The sequence below is a fragment of the Malus sylvestris genome, chromosome 15, assembly GCF_916048215.2.
Source record: "Malus sylvestris chromosome 15, drMalSylv7.2, whole genome shotgun sequence".
Taxonomy (NCBI): Eukaryota; Viridiplantae; Streptophyta; class Magnoliopsida; order Rosales; family Rosaceae; genus Malus; species Malus sylvestris.
Window position 1 is genome coordinate 42,716,667 of NC_062274.1, and position 24,623 is coordinate 42,741,289.

General features: G+C 34.4%; 2 protein-coding genes across 3 annotated transcripts; both read right to left on the reverse strand.

Moving 5' to 3' along the window:
• Positions 1-3,605, reverse strand: LOC126605911 (mogroside IE synthase-like). 2 transcript variants are annotated; one of them, XM_050273365.1, is made up of 4 exons: positions 3,439-3,587; positions 3,092-3,153; positions 1,509-2,392; positions 1-866 (listed from the first exon to the last, which is right to left on the reverse strand). In XM_050273365.1, exons 3-4 carry the CDS (start codon positions 2,154-2,156, stop codon positions 144-146), a joined length of 1,371 nt encoding a protein of 456 aa, XP_050129322.1. In that variant the 5' UTR covers positions 2,157-2,392; positions 3,092-3,153; positions 3,439-3,587; the 3' UTR covers positions 1-143. The 2 variants fall into 2 exon arrangements, with proteins under 2 accessions (XP_050129322.1, XP_050129321.1); XM_050273364.1 differs by lacking the exon at positions 3,092-3,153 and having other exon boundaries at positions 3,439-3,605.
• Positions 3,606-4,216: 611 nt separating this feature from the next.
• LOC126605914 (probable calcium-binding protein CML29) lies at positions 4,217-4,848 on the reverse strand. The gene has a single exon (XM_050273371.1). It carries the CDS (start codon positions 4,787-4,789, stop codon positions 4,316-4,318), a length of 474 nt encoding a protein of 157 aa, XP_050129328.1. The 5' UTR covers positions 4,790-4,848; the 3' UTR covers positions 4,217-4,315.
• Positions 4,849-24,623: the final 19,775 nt, after the last annotated feature.

Genomic DNA, 24,623 nt, shown 5'->3' on the forward strand with positions numbered 1-24,623 from the left:
TTTTTATAATGATATTATTATTATGTTTTTATAATGATATTATTATTATGTTGTACATTAATCGAGCGTAGATTCTCATTCGAATGTGTTGTTCAAATTTAAAGTTCCACAACATAAACATTTCAAAAACGACCTTTTAAGAATTATTTGCATGAGAGAGTAGCAATAAATTCCTCAATGTTCTTATCAGAGCTTCCTCCTTCATCCATGGCCTCCTTAGCCAGTTCTCTCCATCTCATTAAATTCCTCTTAATCTCCTTCCCTCTCTCTCCTTCAATCACTTCTGCTATACATCTTTCTATTTCTTCTTTAGTGACAATTCCCATTTGGTCAACCTTGACCCTTACTCCTACTTTCCATTCATCTTCTACAAACTTGGCATTAGTCGTTTGGTCTGTCCACTGTGGCATTGCCACCATGGGGACTCCAGAGCTCAATGCCTCGAGCGTTGAGTTCCAACCGCAATGTGTCATGAAGCAACCGAGGGCCCTGTGACCCAAAACTTCTAATTGAGGACACCAATTTACAACCAAACCCTTCTCTGATGTTTGCTCTTCAAAATTGCTTGGAAGCTTCTGAGTTTCGGATTCTCTAACTACCCACAAGAAGTTAGCGTTGCTCCCTTTTAATCCCAATGCTATTTCCTCCATTTGTTTTTCTCCTAAATTTGCCATGCTTCCAAATGATACATATACGACTGTGCCTGTTTCTTTTGATTCTAGCCACTTCTTGCAAGCTTCAGTGTTGGAGTTGAAAATGCTGAAGCCATAATCTTTGTCATCTTCTAATCTCTTGTCTAGGTACATTGATGGAAGGGTTGGTCCTATTGTCTTGATCGGCCATCGCGTTCTCATCCAGTTCACCACCTGATAACATGCAAATCAAACTATTTGTACCACATTGACTGACTATATGTCTCACGGATGGATACAAACTTATCTAGGGCCTCACTTCGATAAGGGGCATGGGGCAATCTGTGTCCTCAAATTTTATGGCTATCGTTGCCTATATAGGGGCTTGGGGCGATTGTAACTGAAGCTAACATGTGAATAAAGATCTAACATATGTAAAACAATAGAAGACTGGTTGGTTTCTGGCCTGAGTTCAATCATACCTAGGTCATATATAAGGTCCCTTGGACCCTTTCATATGATATATATCCTATTCCCTCTCTAAAACTCAATAATGCCCAAGAAAACTATTTACAGTATATGTTTTGCAAAGCGTAGAGGCCTCTACTTTTCAATTATTGGGGAAAAGAAAATTTATGGTCAGTTTCAAGAGTACTAAATGCCAATTGGGAATTGCCACAAGGGTTGATCCCCATAAGCTATGAAGTATATGATACACATGAATTGCTTAAATCCTTTCAAAAGTGGAAAAGTTATCAATTTTTAGGGTTAGGACTAGATATATTGAACGTAATTAAACTGAATTAGAGACGAAATTGAACATTCAAGCAAAACTACAGGAACCAATAGTGGATTTTACCAAGAATGTGGATATACCTCTTTTTCCAGCCCATGGAATGTGTTGAAGAAGATCCAATCAGCGCCACTGATATTTGAAAACCTACTAACCACCAAGTTCAAGAAGGACGGATATGACCCGGGATCATAGATGAAAGAAGGCAGATCTTGTGGCTCAAGTAAGGGCAACCCAGGTAATGATATTGTAGGCTCTTTCAGAGGAACCCTAAGCAACCCTTCATGCACATTATAGTACACAGCTCCAACAGCACAAGAGTGAGTGAAAAATGAAGCCCCAAAAATTCCTAGCCCTTTGGCTGTGTCTAAAACCCAAGGCATGGCTGAGTCATAGACAAGACAGATGATTGGGTAGCCATCATTCTCTTGCTTCAGTATCAGCTGTGGCAATCTCCGTGACAAAATGGTTTGGAACCACAGAACCTTGTTCTCCACATTATTGCCGGCTTCTTCTTCTTCTTCAGATGTTGCATGAATTGGCTCAATCTTGACCTTACACAATTGAGTTTCAATGGCTTCAGTGTTGGATGAGATTGTGACAAGTGTCACTCTTAAACCTTTGGATGCTAAGCGTTTTGAGAATTGGAGCATTGGGTTTATGTGGCCTTGGACAGGAAGAGGAACCACAAGTATGTGGATTCTATTGGCTGTTTCTTTTTCTTTCTCCATTTTCTTTGTACAGACTACTCTGCCTTTATTTGCTGCTGTTGTTTTTATAGATATGAAAACTAAATGGGATGGCCTTCTTATTCCAATTATTCACTTACAAAGAAACTCAGCCAATAATAACGTTCACATAATACCACAAGCAATACACGAACACCTTTCTGGTTACCGTGACCAAAAACTCCAACAAAAACCAATCTTTATAAAGTCCAGATTCCAGACCAAACGCTATATGTTACCTATAAAGTGAAAATGTGATAAGAACAGAGTTCAATCAACTACAAACCATAAGTTTAGCTACAAAGTTTTGACAGCTTGCTTTAATCAACCACAAGAATTTTACTATTAAGTTTAATATTCGTAATAAGAGGTAGGTATCTGACGCAATGTTTTATACATGAAACATCACTGAAAGATGGGAACTCACAAGGATGATGAATACCACCAAGGGAAAAGAAGCTATAAATGCTTATCTTCAGGAATGGTCTTGATACGATGCACAATGCAACGATTACTTTAAGCAAAGCAATGAAATATGACAGCAGAACGAAAGTCCAAATCCAAAAAATATAATTGGAGAAATGGTTTCTCAACTCTTTACCAGAAACTTGGTTATAAGAGCTTCCTAGCACCCACGCAATGACTTGTAACTAACCAGCTTGATAAATTCATTATAATCATTAACACGGAAAGTAATATCAGCCTCGGATCAACGGAAAATGCATCAATAGCAGCTCAAATATGCACCCTAAGATGAGATTATCAAACAACCACCGAAAGCCAAATACAACACGGGAAGGAAAGACCGAAAGACGCCGATCCAAACTCTAGCATAACCCTCCACAGAATTCAATTCAGTGACAATGACAAATGCATTTGATTCACACTAAAAAAAGAAAATGAATGCTGCATATTACTGGCAAGTTGCAATACATTACCTACACGGAGACATCCCCTAATTGCTTTGATAGAAGATGAACAGTACAGAAGCAATAGAAAACTGCTACTCACACGGATTAAACATATATCAAATCCTAAAATCCAAATTAAAAATAAAAAATACCTAATAATTGGGAAACTTTAGTGCAATTTTCGAAATCAAAACCTAATTGGTAAGGAACTTAAAATTAAAGTAACTTCGAATTTGCATATATTATGAATTTAAAATTTCAAAAGAAGAACAGAGAGATGCAGAATTAAAATTTAGACAGAGCGATTTATTCTAAGAGGGATAAAATCATAAAAAGAGTAAATCGCTGAAAAAGAGTAGTCGCCAAATTCTCACCGGCGAAATTGGAAGGGAGAAGCGTTAAGCGAATCATGTTTTCTCACCGGTGAACTTCCTGAGTTGACGGAACCCAAATTTGAGGGATGATCGGTCAGAGGAAAATGATGGGAGTATGGATGGGATAGCATGTCATGTGTGTCCCGCGTGATGGTTTTTTTTTTTTCTTTTCAAAATACTGATGGTTATCCGTAATTGTAAATATTGTTTTGTTTTTTTTGTTTTTACTTGAAGGTTGTGGCCCACGTAATTGTTTTTATTTTGTATGCATGATAATGAAGAAGTTTGTGTTTCACCGTAAAATCATTTAATAATATGAAAAATAACTTAATTATATATATGTATTCATATGTAAAAAAAAAAATTCCGATGTGGAAACACGCTTTTTGGTGTGGTAAATTTTCAAATCTAAACAACATAAATCGGGTGACATGGAACATGTGTGGCCGTTGGGCTTCATACATTTGACAATTTGCTCCGATATAATGAAGAAGTTAAGATTTCATCATAAAACTAATTGACAATGTGAATAGTAACTCAAGTACTTGTAAACACATGCAAAGTTCTTTATTTTCTCGATGTGTGATCTATACTCTCATTTACACTCAAATATAAAATAATAAATTAGTATCAAACTCGTCATTTACAAAATTAATATTCAATTACTTATAGGCACACACAACCACCACATCCTTCAAGTAGATGGTCTCTCTTCTCTTGCATCACCAACAAAAAAAAAATCATGCATGCACCATGCAGTTGCAGAAGGAGAGTGTGGTAGAAGAAATAGTAGAATTTATTCAGAAAGGATTGGACATATTACATACTTCACTATTCACTAGTATAATTATATATTGATCATACAACGCTAGAAATCTCAGAGTGAGTTGACTATAAGTTTGAAGTCATCATAGCTAACTGCCCCATCCCCATCTATATCAATTGAAGCAATAATCCCCTGGCAATCCTCAAGTGTCAGCTCAAACCCCAAGTCATCTCCCATAACCTCATAAAGCTCTTCTGCAGTCACAACCTCATCCCCATCGACCTCCAACGCTTCAAAAGCATTCTTAAGAACATTTTCAAGCCCTCCGAATTCCATGTTCTTCGTGTTCATCTCCAAAAACTCCTCGATGCTTAGGAAACCGTCGTTGTTCGTGTCCCCTTGCTGCATCATTGCCCTCACATCTTCTTCACTAGGGTTGTACCCAAGTGACCCTAAAATCCCACCAAGCTCTGCAGCAGTAATTTTCCCATCATTGTCTGAATCAAAAGCTCTGAATGTTTCTACTAGGCCGAGGACTTGGCTCAGTGTCTCAGTTTCTGCTGAGAGAGAGCTGGGCTGAGCCATGCAAATAGGTTGATCAAGTGGTGTTTTTTGAACTTGTATTTAGCTTTTGTAATTTTATTGGCACATCCCCAACTATATATATAAGATATAACTAGCTAAGGCAAAAGGGGATTCCCATGATTTTTATTAGGGTTTTGTTGATATAAAGTTGGAAAGAAACAAAAGGTAAGAGTAGATTCTTATGCTTGTGAATTATTTAGTGTTATCGCATTTTGTTACAATAAGATTATTCTGGCTGAGTGCTCAAGGAATGATCTTGGACAAGTTGCTTTCTTTGATTCTGCAAAAGTGATTCCCACTAAACACCATTGCTGCGAGAAAAAAAATAAATAAAAACTATATGAATGTTCATTCGTTAGACAATTTATTTTTTAGATTGTAAACATTTTAGTACTTTTTTAAGAATCAGAATAAAAGTGTTTCTTACGTAAGTGTTCCAAAAGGATAATGTTAGGTAGACCAAAATTTTAAATTAAATTTACAAACCAAATGATGTCATTAATAGGAAATACGCACGTTAATCAACGTTTAAGTAATAATCTAATTATTAATAATCACATCATTTTATTAACAAAATTTAGTTTAAAAGTTTGGTGGCCCTAACATTACCCTTCCAAAATAATCGGAAATATCCCACGAAGCCAACCAACCAGCGGAAATGCTATATCCATCCGTCATTAATTTTACAATCATTTGGCTGGGTATAACCAAATTTCTGTGGTAGGGATGGCAACGGTTCGGTTTTGGGGACGGAAATGCTATATCCATCCCCATAACCATGAAAATTAACCATATTCATAACCGCAAATTAACTGTCGGGTATAATCCATAACCATACCCACCGGGTAATGGATTCTCCATCGGTTAACGAGTATATCCATTTTCGTCAATACAAAAAATATATTCGTTCAATTGAGACATTATAAGTTAGTAGATATTAATTTTGTTATTAAACATTTGATGTATAAAATGATCCAATGAATGAATCTTATTGAGTATAAAAATTAAAACACTGATCATGTTGGCTTGTCTTTGATATCTCCCATAAGCACCATTGAGTTCGCATTGATTTTAATTCAAAACTTTACTTTCCTACTAAAGACAGCTATTGTATTCTCAAGGTAATGGTTCAGAGAATAGTGGATATACAAATGCGCACACACACACACACACACACACACACATGCATACATATATATACTATATTATTATATTATATATAATTATATTGTTTACTATTCGGGTCGGATTCGGTTACGGATACGGTTTGGGGACCCCTATAACCATATCCAAAACCATAACCGAATAATATAAACAGTTTTTCCCCATATCCAAAATATACCCAAACTTCTATACCCAAATTTGTTCCATTTGGACAGTTATCTACGATTTTCTGGTTTAACGGTTAGAATTGTCATCCCTATTATGTGGGCTTGTATGCTTTCCCATCATCTGCTGGAGACCATTGGGTTTATTTGTTTCATATTCTGATATGGCCTGGGGTTGATGGAGGATAATTAACAGGGATGAAGCCCATGCATGTTTCACCACGCCCACGAAATTGTAATTTGCATAGTTGGAACTAGATTTTTATTTCATTTTTAACAAGTGATATTATTTATACTAAGGGAGAGAGGGTGGGATTAGCCTCGTAATGAGCTAGCAATAATGTGGTTCAAATTCGCTTTTGGCGAGAATCGAACTTAAGACGTCTCACTTATAAATTTTAGACCATAATACTAAGTGGCAAGTTGGAACTAGAATTAGAAATAAATATTTGACAAAAAATAAGAGGGTGTCTACACTTGGCAATCAAGAAAACATCCAAACTGCTTATAATAATGTTTGACAAAAACGTTAAAAACACTTAACACTTGGAAGCGCTTTATGGAGAAGTACATGCACATCCAAGCTAATGTTTTGCCAAAGCACTTGGAATTTACTAAAAATTTCGAGAGTAAATTGTAGCAATAATCCCTTAACTTTAACTCAATTGGAGCAATGGTCTCTCAACTAAAAATCCAATATCATTGGTTCCTTAACTCATCAAAACGTGTAGCTATAGTCCATCAACTAAAAATTCATTACCATTGGTTCCTCAACTTTAATCCAACTAAAGAAATGGTCCCTCAACTTTAACTCAATTGGAGCAATAGTTCCTCAAATTTTAACCTAATTGTAGCAATGGTCATTCCGAAATAACTAATTTTGACAAAACTTTGACGAAAATAACCATAGCTACAAGTTTTGATTAGTTAAGGGACCCCAATTGTAGCAATAGTCCTTCCAACATAACTTATTTTAACAAAATTCTGACAAAGTTGACGAAAATGACCATAGCTACACATTTTAATGAGTTGAGGGACCAATGATAATGGATTTTTAGTTGATGGACCATTGCTTCAATTTAATTAAAGTTGAGAGATCTTTGCTACCATTTACTCAAATTTCGATGTGTTCTTAATAAACACACTCTTAGCACAAGTCAATGTTTATTCAAAGACAACAAATAATTTAGGGATGTGATATCTACACACCCATTTTTACTTCTCTCACACCCTTTTAATTTTTGGCCGTCGGATTGGATGAATTGAAGAAAATTAAAGGACGGAAATTAATAAAGGATGTGGAAGAAGTAAAAAGGGGTGTGTGGATAGCACATCCCATAATTTAGTGCTTATTTAAATGGACAGAATCCAATAATTATACAAAAGAAATAAAATTAGAAAACTGAATGTAGGAACTATTTGATAATCATTTTGTTTTTAGTTTTTATTTTTCATTTTTTTTAAATAAAAAATTTGTTTAGACTATTTTCAACTTTTAGTTAAAAAAATGAAAACTAAAAGCTCATTGATTGTTTGATAACTCTCTCTTTCTCTCCCTCTCTTTTCCAAATCTACTCTCATATAACATGTAAAAAAATCCATAAACATTTATTTCAGTTAGATTACTTGCGTAATTTGTGATGAAAAAGAATCAAACACACACTAAATAAATCCACCCACGCATTACTTTTACTAATCGAGTTGTCAACATACAGTTACAAGCAAACATCCCTGATCTTTGAACAACATCATACAATTTAACTTTTCTAAGTCATTTGTACGATTTTTGTGTTGTGAGGTTGTTAGTTTGGACTTTGGAAGACTTGATTGATGATTTTAGTTCAACTTTAAATGTTTATTTTCATTGTCTTTGATTCTAGTTAGAATGCTTATCAGCAGGGTCGAACGTACTCTAGATTTGATGGACTTGTTTTGACCCTCAAATTCTTCAGTCGGCCTTATACTCTGGCGGAAACAAGAAAACCCTCCAGCCCAGTTCAAGAATAAGCCTGTGGAAAGTTACTTCTTCAAAAGCAAAAGTATCTCATATCACCTTTTCTCCTTTTCTTCTCTTTATCCTTCATGCTACCTGCAAGATAAGGAGAAGGATAACAATCAGCCGGAACTCGAAATCAAACTTCTGATCTGGGACTGATTGCTTGGAGCTCTGATTGCTTACCTTGTCTGTCATCTCTTTCAGCAGATCCCCTAGCTCGGCGACTTGGGGGACTCCTACTACATGGTTTGTATCGCGCTTGACCAAGCCTGAAACTACAAGTAAGCGTTAAGTGAAATTGATACATTACCTTGTGCATCTCCACCAGTTAAAGATACCACCCCTGAAGGGAGGAAGAGTACTTCCAAAGAAGATGCCACATCTACCTATGAGACAGATAAGGCAAGTGAAGACGATACCACCCTTCGGTACTTAAAAGTTTCGTGATTACGAGATCATTCTTCCATAATATTTCCTAATGTCATTTGTACTAAATCATTCACTTGTACTCACTAAAGGAGAGCTTGAACCTATATACTGTGTAAACCCTTCACAATTAATGAGAACTCCTTTACTCCGTGGACGTAGCCAATCTGGGTGAACCACGTACATCTTGTGTTTGCTTCCTGTCTCTATCCATTTACATACTTATCCACACTAATGACCGGAGCAATCTAGCGAAGATCACAAACTTAATATTTAAGATGATATTCTTTGGTGTATGCTTTTCACAAACGATATAGTGTTGATAGATGAAACGTAGGAAGGGGTAAACGCGAAGCTTAACCTTTGGAGAGAAGTGTTGGAATCTAAAGATCCTCGCCTAAGCCGATCAAAGACAGAATATATGGAGTGCAAGTTCAGTGCAAACGGAGGCCAAAATGAGTTAGGGGTGAGGATCGGAGATCAGGAAATACCAAAGAGCGACCGTTTTCGCTACCTAGGATCTATCTTGCAAAAGAACGGAGAATTTGATGGAGATCTCACCCATAGAATACAAGCTGGATGGATGAAGTGGAAGAGTGCATCCGGCGTGATGTGTGACCATCGTAGGCCACTGAAGCTCAAGGGAAAATTTTATAGGACGGCAATAAGGCCGGCAATGCTGTATGGCATAGAATGTTTGGCGGTGAAGCATCAACACGTAGGTGTAATGGAGATGAGGATGCTTCGTTGGATGTGTGGGCACACGAGAAAGGATAAGATTAGGAATGAGGATATCCGAGGTAAAGTAGGAGTAGCCGAAATTGAAGGAAAGAGGAGAGAAAATCGGTTACGGTGGTTTGGACATGTGCAAAGAAGGCCTACTGACGCTCCGGTTCGAAGATGTGACCACGGGACAGAGGTTCAGGGCCGAAGGGGTAGAGGAAGACCTAGGAAAACTTTGGAAGAGACCCTAAGAAAAGACTTAGAGTACTTGGATCTAACGGAGGACATGACACAAAACCGAGCGCAATGGCGTTCTAGGATTCATATAGCCGACCCCACTTAGTGGGAAAAGGCTTTGTTGTTGTTGTTGTTGTTGTTGTTGTTGGAGATGTTAAAATTTAAAATTTCAATGTTTTTCATTTTTTGAAAAAAAAAAAAACTGAAACCGAACCGAACCGAAATTTCGGTTTGGTTTTGATTTTGGCAAAAAACCGAACCGATTTGAACCAAACCCACCCCTAGTATTAATACCTTTCTAAGTCTCAAAACCAAATAAAACCTCGACGATCACGTTGAGGAAATAGGGTACTCCGCCGGAGCTTTTAAGTTCTCGAGTTCCCGTGAACTGCTCTACGTCCCAAAAGTGTCACTAGTCTCGTGGAGTCATAAGGAAGCTGATGGTGACCTCCAATCACTTGATCCGTGGGTGATTGATGGTGTTTGAAGGCTAGAGGAATCAGATTGTACGAACGGAAGGAATTTTCGAGAGAGAGAGAAGGAACAAGGTTGCACATGTGTGTGTGTGTGTGGTTTACGGGGTTGGCCACTTAAAACAACCTTAAGCCCTGATTGGGCTACCAACCCAAGATCCATGGAATTGGGTCCAATCAAAAGAAGCCAACCCATTTTCACTTATTCATTCATAACATTTTCGTTACGAACCCGATTCGGCCCTAAATCACGTTGACACTCTCGTGACATCAAGTATGATTTAATTACATCAACATGAAAATAATTTAATACCATATACGTACATCCACATCACCACGACTAGAGGGTATAATCGTCATTTCCATACATTCAAGGATAAAATATATATTAATTCGGGATGGGTCGTCACAGTGTGCATATATATAATTTATCCAAGAAACCAATTATTGTATCAATACTTATCCTTTTTCTTAACATATCGCCAGTCATTGTGCACATTCATTAAATAATAAAACTAGTGCAATGGAAACTGTATAAATATAATATAAAATGCATAACTTCAGTATAAAAGAATAAATGGAGACTTTGGAAGCGGTCTCTAGTTATGAATATTCTTTAACTAAAACCTTGTTGGTTTTCAATTTTTGATCGAAGTCCCTGAAATTAATGTGATAATTTATTTCTATGTATATTACTATTTTTTTTTAAATTAAATATTGAAATTTATAGTTGTTTATATTAATGAGATTTTAAAATTAAAAAAAACCATAATTTGTGGGATTAAAAATATTAAAATATAAATATACTATTGTGTGCGTGTGTCTATATATAAAAACATGGGTACATTCATCAAAAATAACCAAAAAATTATTGTACCAAAACATGGGTACATTCTTCAAAATCACAACAAAAAAAAAATAAAAAAATAAATATTAGGCTTAATAACATTAGTAAATTTCTTCAATTAAACTTGGCATGGATACATTCTCTAATCAAAGAAAAAAAATGTACCCATATAAGTTTAAAAATGGATTAGAAAAAAAAAATTGAATAGATTTTGTATATAAAAAAAAGGGTACATTTTACATATAACAAATTGATATATTTAAGAATGAGTACATTTTAAGATTAAAATTTTGAAAAAAATTACATGAATGGGTACATATAATTAGCATGGGTACATTTAGCAAAATTAAAAATGGGTACAAATAAATAAATAAAATATGGGTACAAGTACAAATAAAACTTTAAAAAATATGGGCACAAAAAGAAATTAATATATGGGTACAAATTAAAATTGAAAATAAATTTTGTACAAATTAAAAAAGGGTTGCAAATTAAAAATGGGTATAAACTAAAAATAAAAATATATGATAAAAAATTTAGCCATAAATATAAATATACTAATTGAAACACTTTTAACACTAAATGAATATATTTAGAAATAAAAAATATTTTATATTGAAATAATTAATGATGTTATTAATATCTAAGGACCTTAATCAAAAATTGAAAATGAATAAAGTTTTAATCAATAGAATAGCAAAATAAAGGATGAGAACCTAATTTCTCCAAGAATAAAACCCATAACTTAATATATATTAAAGGGGTGTGCTATCCACACAACCCTTTTTACTTCTCCCACACCCTTTGTTAATTTCTGTCATTTGATCTTCTTTAATTCATCTGATCCGACGGCTGAAAGTTAAAAAGGTGTGAGAGAAGTAAAAAGAGGTGTGTGGATATCACACTCCTATATTAAATAAGAGTGCACTAACCGGTTACAGTTAAAACAACGCTAATTACTTGTTTCGACCAAATCCACAATACTTTTTCATAATCTAAACCGTTGATGTTTTATAGCCAACCCTGATGATGATGTGCCTTAAGACACCCACTACCAGTAGCTCCCAACAAAAAAAAAAAAAAAAAGACATTTGTTGCTCTCGTTGAAAAATCTATGCGCATCAATGGCAAATTTATAAATAAAAGAAAAAAAAAAAATTTTGTTGATTTAGGAAAAAAAAAAGTCATGAGTTTTATATTTATTATCATCACTTTATTTATCTAAATTACGAGGTGAGATTCGAGCTTAGCAGCTGAAGTGAGTACACCATTTGTATAGGTCTATTTTTAACTTAGCCCAAAAGGGTAGGCCTTTCTCAAATTTCTTTCAAGTACTAAATAATTGCGGCTATTGTCTCCTTTCATGTAGTGTTGGTTTATGTTGCATTAAAATTTTAATTCGCTTCATCATTGAACATTACACGTCTAACAAGAGGGGAAAAAAACAATCACATATTCCATACAAAAACAGCTTACAATATAATTTTATGATAGTGATTGACATTCTATCAGAGGGGCAAACACTTGCCAAGTATCCCCCTATCCCTTTGTCAACAAATAAAGGCTGCTAAGTCTTATACTAATTAAGTAATCTTCTTTTGAAATTTATCTTTTTGTATAATCGAGCTATTCCAAGTAGTTAATAAGATAAAAACAACTTAGAGGATTTCATCACCTCATGCAATTTGATTGCCACACTTGAGCTGTTTATAATTGACCCTTTCCATCCAATATCTTTGGAGCACTTTGAAAGTTGTGTACACTTAATTTATGTGTGTGTATATACATATATATTACGTGATGAAGGTTCCCACCTACAAACACAGCTTTTATCAAGGTTCCCACCTACAAACACAGCTTTTATCAGGCTTGTATACAATTATTTCATGTTCAATATTTAATAGTATTGGTCCTTTAATTATTATCTCTAATCTCTAATATTAAAAAGCTAGAAGTCAAGTTTGGTGTCTTAAAGCTTCACCAAAAATAAGTGGACCAAAATAACCCTAAATAAAAAAAACGTATTAACTGAAAAGAAATGCAAAGAAATTATTACTAAGGATAGTTTTGTAAGAAAAAATAACAATTAAAAGAGATGAACAGAAAAAAAAAATTAAACATGCAAAAAAGAAACCTAATCGTAGAGGACTCGAAATAAACTGCCACAAATTGAGATAAAATAGAAAGAAAAAAAAAAAGAAATTGAACGTGCAAAAAGGAAACCTGATCATGGAGGACTCGAGAGTAAACTGTCGCAAACTAAGTAAGAAGATGAATAAACTCCCAAAAACTCACAAATCCACATTCAGTAATTTACAAATCCAACATTAGAGAAGGAGGGAAGAAGCTTCATTGTTCCTGCTACTTCGAATGGTTTGAGTAAATTTTTGTTTTCTATTTCATGACTCTTGAGAATTCAACTTTGTTTTGCAGGTTCTCCCTTTTTTGGACTAAAAGAAACATCATGGCCTCTTCCCATTTGTGCTTCGCCTACTTTTTCATGATGTTCATGGTTACATTCTGCAATCTACATGGAGCATATCCTGGTATTGCAACTCTCATTTCTGCTTAATTATACATACACATAGAGACTCTCTTTTGTAGAAGTTTTAATCTACAAACATGATAAACCTCGCTGTGTAGACGTGTAAACGAAGGAGGGAAAACGCGAACGTGTGAGAAAACTGTTTCGCGGAAGTGGAGAAATAAAATCGATTGCTCCATTGTGAAATTCGAAAGCAAGCTCTTCTCCACTGATACCCAAAGGTTTTTATGTGAGTTTTAGTTTTGCTTAAGTTTGGTTTTCCTGAACCATCCTTTAGTTTTGCTTAAGTTTGGTTTACTTAACCATTCTCCTTTGCTTATATTACTTGCTTATCCCTTCAGGCACTTCTCACACAGGAGTGGTCTTCTGTCTTTTTGATCTGGTAGTCGAAAGAATACCATGATTTGTTATTGATGTTGTTCGTTTGTGTTTTCATCAATACAACTATCTGTCGAGCACTTATGGTATTCCTAGCTTGGCTATTCCTCAGTTCTCTGTCGAATCAGAATCATAGTTTTAATTTCAATTCTATTTCGGTTAGTGCAGGTTTGGGATGATTGTTTTTGGATTTCTTTACGTTTGTCTGTCCGGCTATAGGTAATCTACCTCTGTCTCTTCACTTATTTCCATTACCATTCTATTGCACATGCACCTTTGAAGCATGAACTGTAAAACCATTTTGTGAATGGCAATGAATTATGCCGAGAATAATTGAGGGAATAGTTGACTTGGCAATCAAGTTAATGAAATCTCTAGGACTCTCGGTGCCTTAAGGAAATAAACATATTGGAGTCCTAATTACATGCAATCAATTAAGGGCCTTTATTAAGTAAATACAAGGAATAAGAGTCATGATGGGACTATAATTGATGAGATATGATTTGGGTTGATATCCTTTCCGATAATAGGGAGGAATTGATTGAAACCCTAGCTATATAACCTAGGAGCCGTCCCTGCTTCCATACCGATAGAAACTCACGAAAACTATAAGCCTATTTCGATAGTAGAGTTCATTGAGAGGTACTGGAAGTAGAAGACTACTTCTACTTTGTTCGCAAGGATCAATGGCTTCACCTTCATAACCATGTCTTCCGAATTCTACAGATAAGTTCAATATAATTAGTCGATTTCTATTTCATATTGATTTGATTTATTCGTGATCCTAATGTCTTGTTGTTGTGATTTCAGAATATGTCTTACATGTGGTATCAGAGCCACACAACAAGCTTAGGGTCTGATATAAAGGTATAAGCAAATTTGTTTATTGAAGATGATTCACATACTAAAGAAAATTTGCTTATCGTTTTGGTTGGATGCCTTCTAGTGTTCCATCTCATGAAAATTGGTTTTGATGCTTCCGCAATTTTGTGTTGGTGTGCAATGATTTTTCATGGTTAATAATATAAATATAATTGGTGTTAATTATATGAGATAAATTATTTTTTACTTATATTTTGGTAAAAATAATTTTTTAATTTGGATTTTTGGTTATATAATTTTCGAGCACTACTTTACAACCTAATATTTGAAGCTCGAATTTTTCCTTATGGTTTTGGCTCTCTCGGCACTTTCCGACGAGAATAACTTCTTGTTAGGAGACAACTTGGGTAAGATTTAATTTGAATTACAATTTGTATCAATTTTTCTTTTGTATAAATTACATGAATTATATAATTGTTTTTTAATACAAATTTTCCTACGAATTAATATGGATTTTGGTATTAGTTTCTGGGATTTCATGCTTCTACTTACGTACTCTTATTCTTAATTAATATCAGTAATCCTAATGATATTCTATTGAAGGGAAGAATTGCATTAAACATGTTGCAATTTTCTAATTATGTTAGCAATCTCCTAATCAATTTAATTTAATGTTGACTAATTTATTTTGGTGTTGTATGTAGATTTCCTTATGGAATTGATTTTAAAATCAATTGGTAATTATCATCTAAATTGGAGGAGATTCTAAATTTAAAATATATTCCATTATTTGTTTTATTGTGAGATTAAAAGTATTTTCATAATTATTGATATTGCCCATATAAAGAGAAATTATTTTAATACGTTTTCTTAAAAGGGAAATTAGTAGTCTCCTTGAATTTGGGTTGTGCATCACAATACAACTATTATGGTAATTTAAGCTAGATTAATATTGCAATTAATTTACCCGTTTTGTATTTGATTTGAATTAACTCATTTCATTTACTAATAAAATCTATTATACAGAATCTTTTAGAATTAAGGAGTTACGTATTTTGGATTTCATGTTTCCATATTTTAAATTTGGATATGTATCATGCACTCACAAGGCTTGTGATTTCTTTTGGATTTTATGAATAATGGTTGAGATCGATTAATAATGTTGAGATATTGTTCCTTATATAAGCCTAATTTTGGTACATATAGATTGGTTTATTTTGTCCAAACCAACTATTTTGTGAGTCAACAAATTTGTTTGAGAAATTTTAATGTTTTGGGCATATTAAAGGTTATTTATCTAATGAAATGAACCTTTAATTTATTTAAGAAATTTTAGTGTTTTGAGTATATTAAAGATTGTAAATTGGTTTTATTTAAATTATGAATAAATCTGAAATTTTGGTAGAGCTTGGGAAATACTGATGGAGTTTTGCATACCTTGCAACGTGTCCTATTTGATTACGATTTTGATAGATTTTCCTAACTCCAAACTTTGTGAAAATTTGTCATGTTATATTATATAATGGATTGTATACACAGAAAATTTTTCATCCTTTTTGTACAAGAAATGCATTTATGGTAAATTGTTTTTAAGTGTGATACTATGTTACTGGAATTTTGCAGCATAATATGTTTGTGATATTATTTTGATATACCTACGCAACTCCTAAATTCATGAAATTTTAGTATGATATGCATTGAGATGTTTTTTTTAAATATGAAAATTTTCACGGGCATTGGTTTGATAATGAATTATTGGTGAATTTTTTAATCTCGAGGTTGTACTACAGAATTTATGGGGTTTATGCAGCACATTCCATTCGATTTTATTTTTAGCTCACTTGTAAAATCGATCAAATTATGGAATTTTAGGGGACAGTAAATTTATATGTCTACTTCATTTCTGAAAATTTTCATGCACATTGGAGGAAGATTGAAGTTTTGGTGAATTATTTAGTTTCGGGTATGTTTTGCAGAATTTCTGTTGTTTCAGCAGCACAACTTATTTCGAATTTGTTTTAGTACACTTGTAAAATCTCAAAAATGATGAAATTTTGGGAAATAACATATTTTTATGTTTACTTTATGTCTGAAATTTTTTATGCATATCGGATGAACAATGAATATTTGGTGAATTTGTAATCTCAGGTATGTACTGAACATTTTCTGCTGTTTCTGCAGCACCTCTCTTTTCAAATTCATTTTTGGTTCGCTTATAAGATTTTAAAAAATCATAAAACTTTGCAAAATAGTAGTCATATATGTCTAGTCATACTTGAAAATTTTCAAGACAATCTAAAGAGAATTGAGTTTTTAGTGAATTTGCAAACAAAAGTAGTACTGTTGAATTTTGGTACTTCAAAACTAGTTTTGTTATGTGATATTGTTTCACTGATTTGTGCATATCTATTGGTTATTTTATGCAAATTTTTAATACTAATGACTTTTATAGACAACACTGATTAAATTTTTATTTAAAGATGTATTGGTTTATTTTGCTTAAACCACTGTTTTGTTTGGTCATCAATTCTGATTATGATGATAATTGTCTTTTGAGAGAAAATTGGAAAGTGGCATCAGTTTACTAATTGATCATTTTGGTCCATATCGAATAACTAAGTAACCATGTTTCCTCTTTCCAGAACTCTATTGTTCAGTGTCAATAACGACATATTTTTGTGTCTGATTGAATCTTTTGAGAATCATTGAATATCCAAATACTGTTCTAAATGATTATTTTGAAAAATCAGAATTCTAATTTATATGGTGAATACTTTTGTCCCAATGGGAATTTCAGAAAATCACTCACCAATTATAAATTAGTATTATAGCAAATCATAAAGTACTTCTAACATATTTTCATCTGGCCAAAGCTGTTGAAGCTATATGTATTTTGTGAATTTCGTGTATTTTATGTTTTGGCTAGCTATGCAGGTACTTTCTTTGCATGATTAGTTTCTGCCCAAAGGTGTAACAATCATGCAATGGGCAATTCGTTTGATCCTCCACAACTCGACTACTTCCATGATGAATCTTGCAAAATCAAGAATGAGTAGGTAAATTTGCCAAATCTTTTGCCTTAATTTTCTTTGAGTTCTAAATTGGATTAAAATTATTGTTGAAAAATTGATGTTATTGAGATATCTAAGTGTTTATTTTAATCGACTTTGTTTTAGAATTAAAACATAAATTTTGAATTTAGGATTCTCTTATTAGGTTTCATTTTAATGCATGACCTAATCTTTAATGCATATGTGAGTCTTCTCGCATACACTAAAATAAAATTTGTAGTCAATGCATAAGTTTTTTTTTTTATTTATGGAACTTTTTAATTCTAACCTACTTAAATATATATGTGTGTGTGTGTGTGTGTGTGTGTGTGTGTATTTGATCTTTATTGATTCAACTAGCCTATATTTTGTTATATGAAAATCACTTTCTCTAGTGTTTAATCTTGCAATTTTGAGTGTTTGCCCAAGTGGGAGAAATAATGTATTATGGGCTTCACACTCATCATTTTTTGCATGCTTTTAATGGTCATAGTTTTGGTAGATAAAACGTACATTATCATACTTGTTTATATTTTATTTGTTATATATGCAATTAATCTTGTAGGAAATTCAAGAAGGGTTAATGAGTATATTCTGCTCAAAAGTGTTTTGCTTATTAATTCTTGTATGTTGTTCAAGAAATTGGACTTGTGATTTATATGTTATTGATGGATAATTAATCTGCTCAAAAGTGTTTTCTTATTCAGTACAACTATAAATCAATGTATAGTGAAGCATGGAATTAACAAGATGGTATATACTTCATCTGCTCAAAAGTGTTGAAGCTATATACGTTTACCCTTGTATTTTATGTTTTAGCTATGCAAACCTAATATAATTAGTTTCTATCCAAAGATGATTCTAGAATTATATGCTTTTGATGCATTAGAAAACATTTAGTTAAAGTTTTCTATTTCTGTCAGATGTTAGATGAACAAAACTGACCAAATGATTTTGTATAGTTTTTCAGTCACAAGAGTCACCTCCCTACAGATGTCTAGAATAAAGATGTTGAGCTCACAAATTTTATGTTTTAGATCTCATGACTAATGTTTTGCTAATGGGAGTATTTGAAAGGTATATGTTTCATTTTGTAGACATTGACAAAGTTTTTGTTTTTTACTCTCTTAATCAGTGGGAGTAATAATAATTTATATAATTTTGTCTCTTTTAATCAGTGGGAGTAAGTGATTACCTTTTGTGTTAAAATTTTGAAGTGTTAGTGGCTGATATTTTAAGAGTAATTTTGTTTAAATTTTGTTCATAAGTTTTAATAAGAGGTCCTGATTTTGTAAACAGTATGTCGTATTTTACTTGTTCTCTTATTATATTCTAAATTGACAGAAAAGTTGGATTTAGTTACCAACCTTGTTGAGTTCTTTTGTGAACTACTTTTGTACTTAAATATATTTCCATATTTTCAGTTTGACTATTGTGAGCTAATGTTTTGACTATTAGCTCTTGATATCATGACTTTGTTAGTAACATAGTGCTTTGAGTTAAGTGTGAATGTAATCATGGAGTGCAAGGAACTGTCCAATGTGTGCCTTGTTTTCCTTGGTTCTGCATTTAGTCTCAAAGTGACAAGTTACTTGAAAGGTATGATTGCATACTTTAGTGGACTCAAGTGATCACCATATATATTTATCTCGTTGAGGTATTCTCATTGGCATTCAAGTGGGAGAATGTAAAACCATTTTGTGAATGGCAATGAATTATGCCGAGAATAATTGAGGGAATAGTTGACTTGGCAATCAAGTTAATGAAATCTCTAGGACTCTCGGTGCCTTAAGGAAATAAACATATTGGAGTCCTAATTACATGCAATCAATTAAGGGCCTTTATTAAGTAAATACAAGGAATAAGAGTCATGATGGGACTATAATTGATGAGATATGATTTGGGTATCCTTTCCGATAATAGGGAGGAATTGATTGAAACCCTAGCTATATAACCTAGGAGCCGTCCCTGCTTCCATACCGATAGAAACTCACGAAAACTATAAGCCTATTTCGATAGTAGAGTTCATTGAGAGGTACTGGAAGTAGAAGACTACTTCTACTTTGTTCGCAAGGATCAATGGCTTCACCTTCATAACCATGTCTTCCGAATTCTACATATAAGTTCAATATAATTAGTCGATCTCTATTTCATATTGATTTGATTTATTCGTGATCCTAATGTCTTGTTGTTGTAATTTCAGAATATGTCTTACATGAACACCATGAGATGTGATTTGATTATTTTAATTCGTCTTTTTGAAACTAGAAACGAATGTGTTGCAGGAAGAATTCTTTGGCCCAAGGAATTAGAAAGAATATAAAATGTGGTGAGAAGATTGTTGCGGCAAACGGAAGAAATCTCTTTTCTTACCCCTCATCCTTTCGAACCATGTATTTTTTTTATTAGCTAATGGTTTACAATTTTACATTCCAAATACCAGCTATTCAAAATTATGTTATTAAGTTAATACCATTATATTAAAATTTTAATTTAATCAATCATTCAAAGTTACCGCAACTAAAAATTATTTCTCACTCATGACGCATTTGATTTTAAGCTGAAGTCTCAAACTCAGTTTCACTACATGAATTTATCAACGAACTCAAGGAAATACCAAAAATCAAGAAGACGAGTGAGGTTTTGGAAAAGTTGAAGGAGAGTTGATAGGCCCCAATCAAAATTAATTTTATCACTCCCTTAATATGGAAAATTACAAACATATAAAACATAGCATGTAGAACATGTATGAAGTGTTTCTGAAGTAAAGATGTTTTTATGCATGCACAAATGTGGAAGGGATAAAAACTCTATATGCCACGTGTAGCACATCGTGATGTAAAAAAGGTCTTTCGCACGCACAAGGCGTGTGCAGATAAGCTAGTTATTATTATGGGTATATTACATAATACCCCCTCAGGTTTGAGGTCTATTACAATCTCATACAACATCTTTAAAACATTTCACTCTCATACATTAAATATGATTTTCATTTCATTTTAATATAACCGTTAGTCAATCAATTAAATTGACTGTTAAATAATGATGTGGCAAATATAAAATCTATATTTTTAATTACGTGGACACCACGTGTTCGCCATGTGTACAAAAAAATTAAAAAAAATCATTTAATAAATACCAATTTAAATATAAAACTAATATAAGACAAAACGTACAAAACACAAGGGGGCCCACATCTTTTAAACGTCTTCTTAGCCTATCTTCCCCATCTTCTCCAGCTACCTGCTCCGACGAAAAAAATTATGCAGAATCTTCAGATCCGCCCCAAATTGCAGTACTTAATCGAGCAAAAACCAAATAGCAATCCAAATGGATTTGTGGAGGCGTTGGGTCTGGGAAATTTAGATTTGAACAAATCCCACTCCCAAATTCACCGAATCCCACCCCCAAATTTACCTCAAGATCTAGGAGTTGCAGGCGGCAGGCGGGGGAAATGTCGTTGAGGTTGTTGTAGTAGCACGACGAGGGAGGCAGAGGGACGCCGACTTCGGCCTTGCAACCTGGACCTGGGTTTGGGTGAATTTCAGATTTGGACGAATACAACCCCCAAAATCACCGAATCCAACCCCCAAAATCACTAAATGCAACCCCCAAAATCACTAAATGCAACCCCCAATTTTTTTTTTCGAATCCAACCCAACCCTTAAATTCGATCCATGTTGGAGTTGTTGATGGCGTGGGAGCTCTAGGTGTCGAAGGGGGTGAGATAAGTGGCGGCGAATTTGTTGAGGAACTTGTTGTCAAACATGGCGACCCCTACGCTAATGCTGCAGGCAACGAGGTCGTAGGCCTCGAGGGAATAAGAAGAGGAGAAGGAGACAAGACAGAGGTGGAAGACGTCTTTGGAATAGCAGCGAAGGAGTCGGCGTCTTGGGGCTACTTCGACGGCATGTTGTGAGGAGATGAGGTGTTGTAGACGGGAGGAGAAGATAAGATGTTGCTGACAGAGGAGAGGAGAAGGGGTGGCTCGGGTGGGCAAAGGGGCGGTGGTGGGAGAAGGGCTGGGGAAGATGAAGAATTTGTACTTTTTTTTATTTTTTAATTAATTATTTTAATATGTTAAGATTTTGTATTTATTAATTTTATGCCACATGGCACATGTTTGTCAGCCATGTCAACATGTTTGTACACATGGCGAACACGTGGCGTCCACAACATTAAAAAAATAGATTTTATATTTGCCACGTCATTATTTAATGGGTAAATTACATAGTAACCCCTCAGGTTTGAGGTCTATTACAACCCCATACAACAACTTTAAAACATTTCACTTTCATACATCCAGTACCATTTTATTTCAAAATAACACCTCCGTTAGATTTTCCATCCATTAGTCTATTAAATGTTGACGTGGCTACTACATTTGTGCTGATGTGGCTGCCACGTGGAAAAAAAATATTTTTCATACATTAAAAATATTATAATATTAACTCAATTAAAAAAAACATAAAAACATAAAAACCCTAACCCAGATCCCCTTTCTTCCCCCTCTCCTCTCTGCAATCCCTTCCCACTATCCCTCACCCACCCCAGCAACCTCCCCCCAAGCGACCTACATCCATATCCCTAACCTAGAACCCAAAAACCTGCAAGAAGAAGAAGAAGAAGAAGAGGAGGGAGGAAAAAAAAAAACCCCCCAGTTTGTCCCCCCCCCCCCCCAAAACCTGCAAGAAGAAGAATAAGAAGAAGAGGGAGAAAAAAAAAGAAAAAAAAAGCCTAGTTCACAAGAAGGTCGTGCACGCGGAGGGGGGGAATGGGTTACGGCCAAGCAGGGGGAAGGGAGGTGACTCGTGGGTCACGGGTCGCAGCAGGGCCAGGGGGTTTTCTTTTTTTTTCTTCTTCCTCCCTTCTTCTTCTTTTTGTTGTTACAGGTATGTGGGTCGCTTAAGGGGGTGAGGTCGTTAGGGGGGGTGGGTGAGGGATAGTGGGAAGGGATTGCGAAGAGGAGAGGGGGAAGAAAGGGGATATGGGTTCAGAGGGTGTGTAGAGAAGGAAAGAGGATGGGTGATAGGAGCATATTTATGCGCCTTAGTTAGCTAGTTCTTATGCATTTCCATGGTGTTTTCTTAGTTAAAGTAGTCTTTTAAGCTAGTTTTATGTGTTTTCAGGTTTTAAGGCCAAAGGATGCAAGAAGATGCATTTTGGAGCTTTTTGGAGCAAAATTGGGCTTGGAATGATTATCACATAATTGGAGCCAAGGTTTGGACGAATTTGAAGACTTGAAGATGATGATTCCTACTTGAACAAGGTTTCCTAGTTGAAGTAGGAAAGTGCTTACATGAAGGATTCCTAATCAACGAAGGATTCCTAATTGAAGATGGATTCCTAATCACATGAGGATTCCTAGAAGAACAAGGATTCCTACTCCAACAAGGATTCCTACTTGAAGTAGGAAAGTTAAGCCAAGGTTTCCTACTTTGGTTTGATTTTTCCTAATTGTCCCTAAAAGTTCCAGCAATTATGAAGACTTTCTAAGCATTCTAGGACACAAAACAAAAGCCTAGAACCCTTTTGAACCCTTGCCGCACCCCCTTTGCATTTCCTCTTCCTTATTTCCTGTTTTTATGCTTTAAAACACCTTCCTTTTGTGTTTTAAACTCTAGCCGAATTTCCCTTGCCCTTTCCTTTAATTTTCTGATTTTGTTTCCTATTTCTAGAAGCTTTTGACTTAAATTTCTGTTTACCTAATTAGCCTAGGGTTTTTAATTTCCTAATCCCTTTAAATAAACATGTTTGTGCAGCCACAAACATCCCCATTCATCCAAAAACTCACCCATTCACGCCAGAAACTGAACACCACCTTCAACAGCCCCATTCCTTCACCATTCACCATATTTTCTGACCCAAAACCACCCTAGCCGCACCACCCATCAACCCTAAACACTTCCATACGTCTTCCATCCATTCTACATCATTCAATTACCCAAGAAACCACCAACATCCAATCTGCCGCAAGCAAGGAAAGGGGACAGATTCTCTACAATTGTTTGGCTCTTCATTCTGAGTTGTTGAACGATTTTAGGTGTTTTCTATCTTATATTTCAATGTCTAATTTATGTAATCTTTGTTTTGCTTTGAGTATGATTGGCTAAATTCGTTTTGGCTAAGGGTGTATTCAAAACCATGATTATATATGTGAAATAAGTTGATTACTTTCAGTTATCGTTGCATAAGTCGTGAATACAATTTGCTTAACCATTTGATTTAGAACTTATTCTCGTATGTTGATTGAGAGTGCACGCTTAATTTGCATGCTTGAATTTGGTGCTAGGATATAAGTTTGTTTCACCTAATCGTTATGAATTTATATTCGCAAGTAGTGAAGGTCGCTAGTCACGATCGTGTTAAGTAGATTCCTGGCAAGAGTATCATGCTTTTCATAGTTACAAATGCTTTGTCGATGCTTATGATTTCCAAAGAACGTAATGATTCTAACTTGTTTCTTTATCATGCTGTTCATATAGAGAACTTGTTAGGAATAATTTGTTTGCGATGCATATTCATCCAATTCAATGATTCTAGGGAAATCTGAAGGTTAATTTAAGCGGACCTAATTAACTTGGAGTGTCGAGGTTCACAACTTATTGAATTGATAACTGGAAATTGATTTACGTTGCATATATTTCATGTGTGGAGAAGAACCCCTTAGCTCTTCCATCATTCATTAATTCATCACAATTTTGTCTACTGTTTTCTTTACAATCTGCCATTTAATTTAAATTCGTCCAAAATCAACCCCACTTTATTTCTTTGAGTTATATTAGTTAGAACTTGTCTTAGATTATGTTTTTAAGTGTTTTAGGTCATTAGAAAACCAAAATTCGTCCAAGTTTGCATTAGAGTCCCAAAACTGCCCAGAAAGTGTTTTAAGGCAGTTTTGAGTGTTTTTGGTGCTGTTTTGAGTCTTTTGATTTGTTTTAGTGTTTTAGAGTTTAGTTTTGCATTCTTTGAGTCTAGTTGAGTGTTTTAAACCTAGTTTTACATATTT

Bases quoted from the DNA above. Each gene is read 5' to 3' on its own strand.
- LOC126605911 (XM_050273364.1), bottom strand. From the start codon at position 2,156: ATGGAGAAAGAAAAAGAAACAGCCAATAGAATCCACATACTTGTGGTT. The intron at 867-1,508 runs GTATATCCACAT...GCATGTTATCAG, and splicing joins TCCATGGGCTGGAAAAAGAG to GTGGTGAACTGGATGAGAAC.
- LOC126605914 (XM_050273371.1), bottom strand. From the start codon at position 4,789: ATGGCTCAGCCCAGCTCTCTCTCAGCAGAAACTGAGACACTGAGCCAA.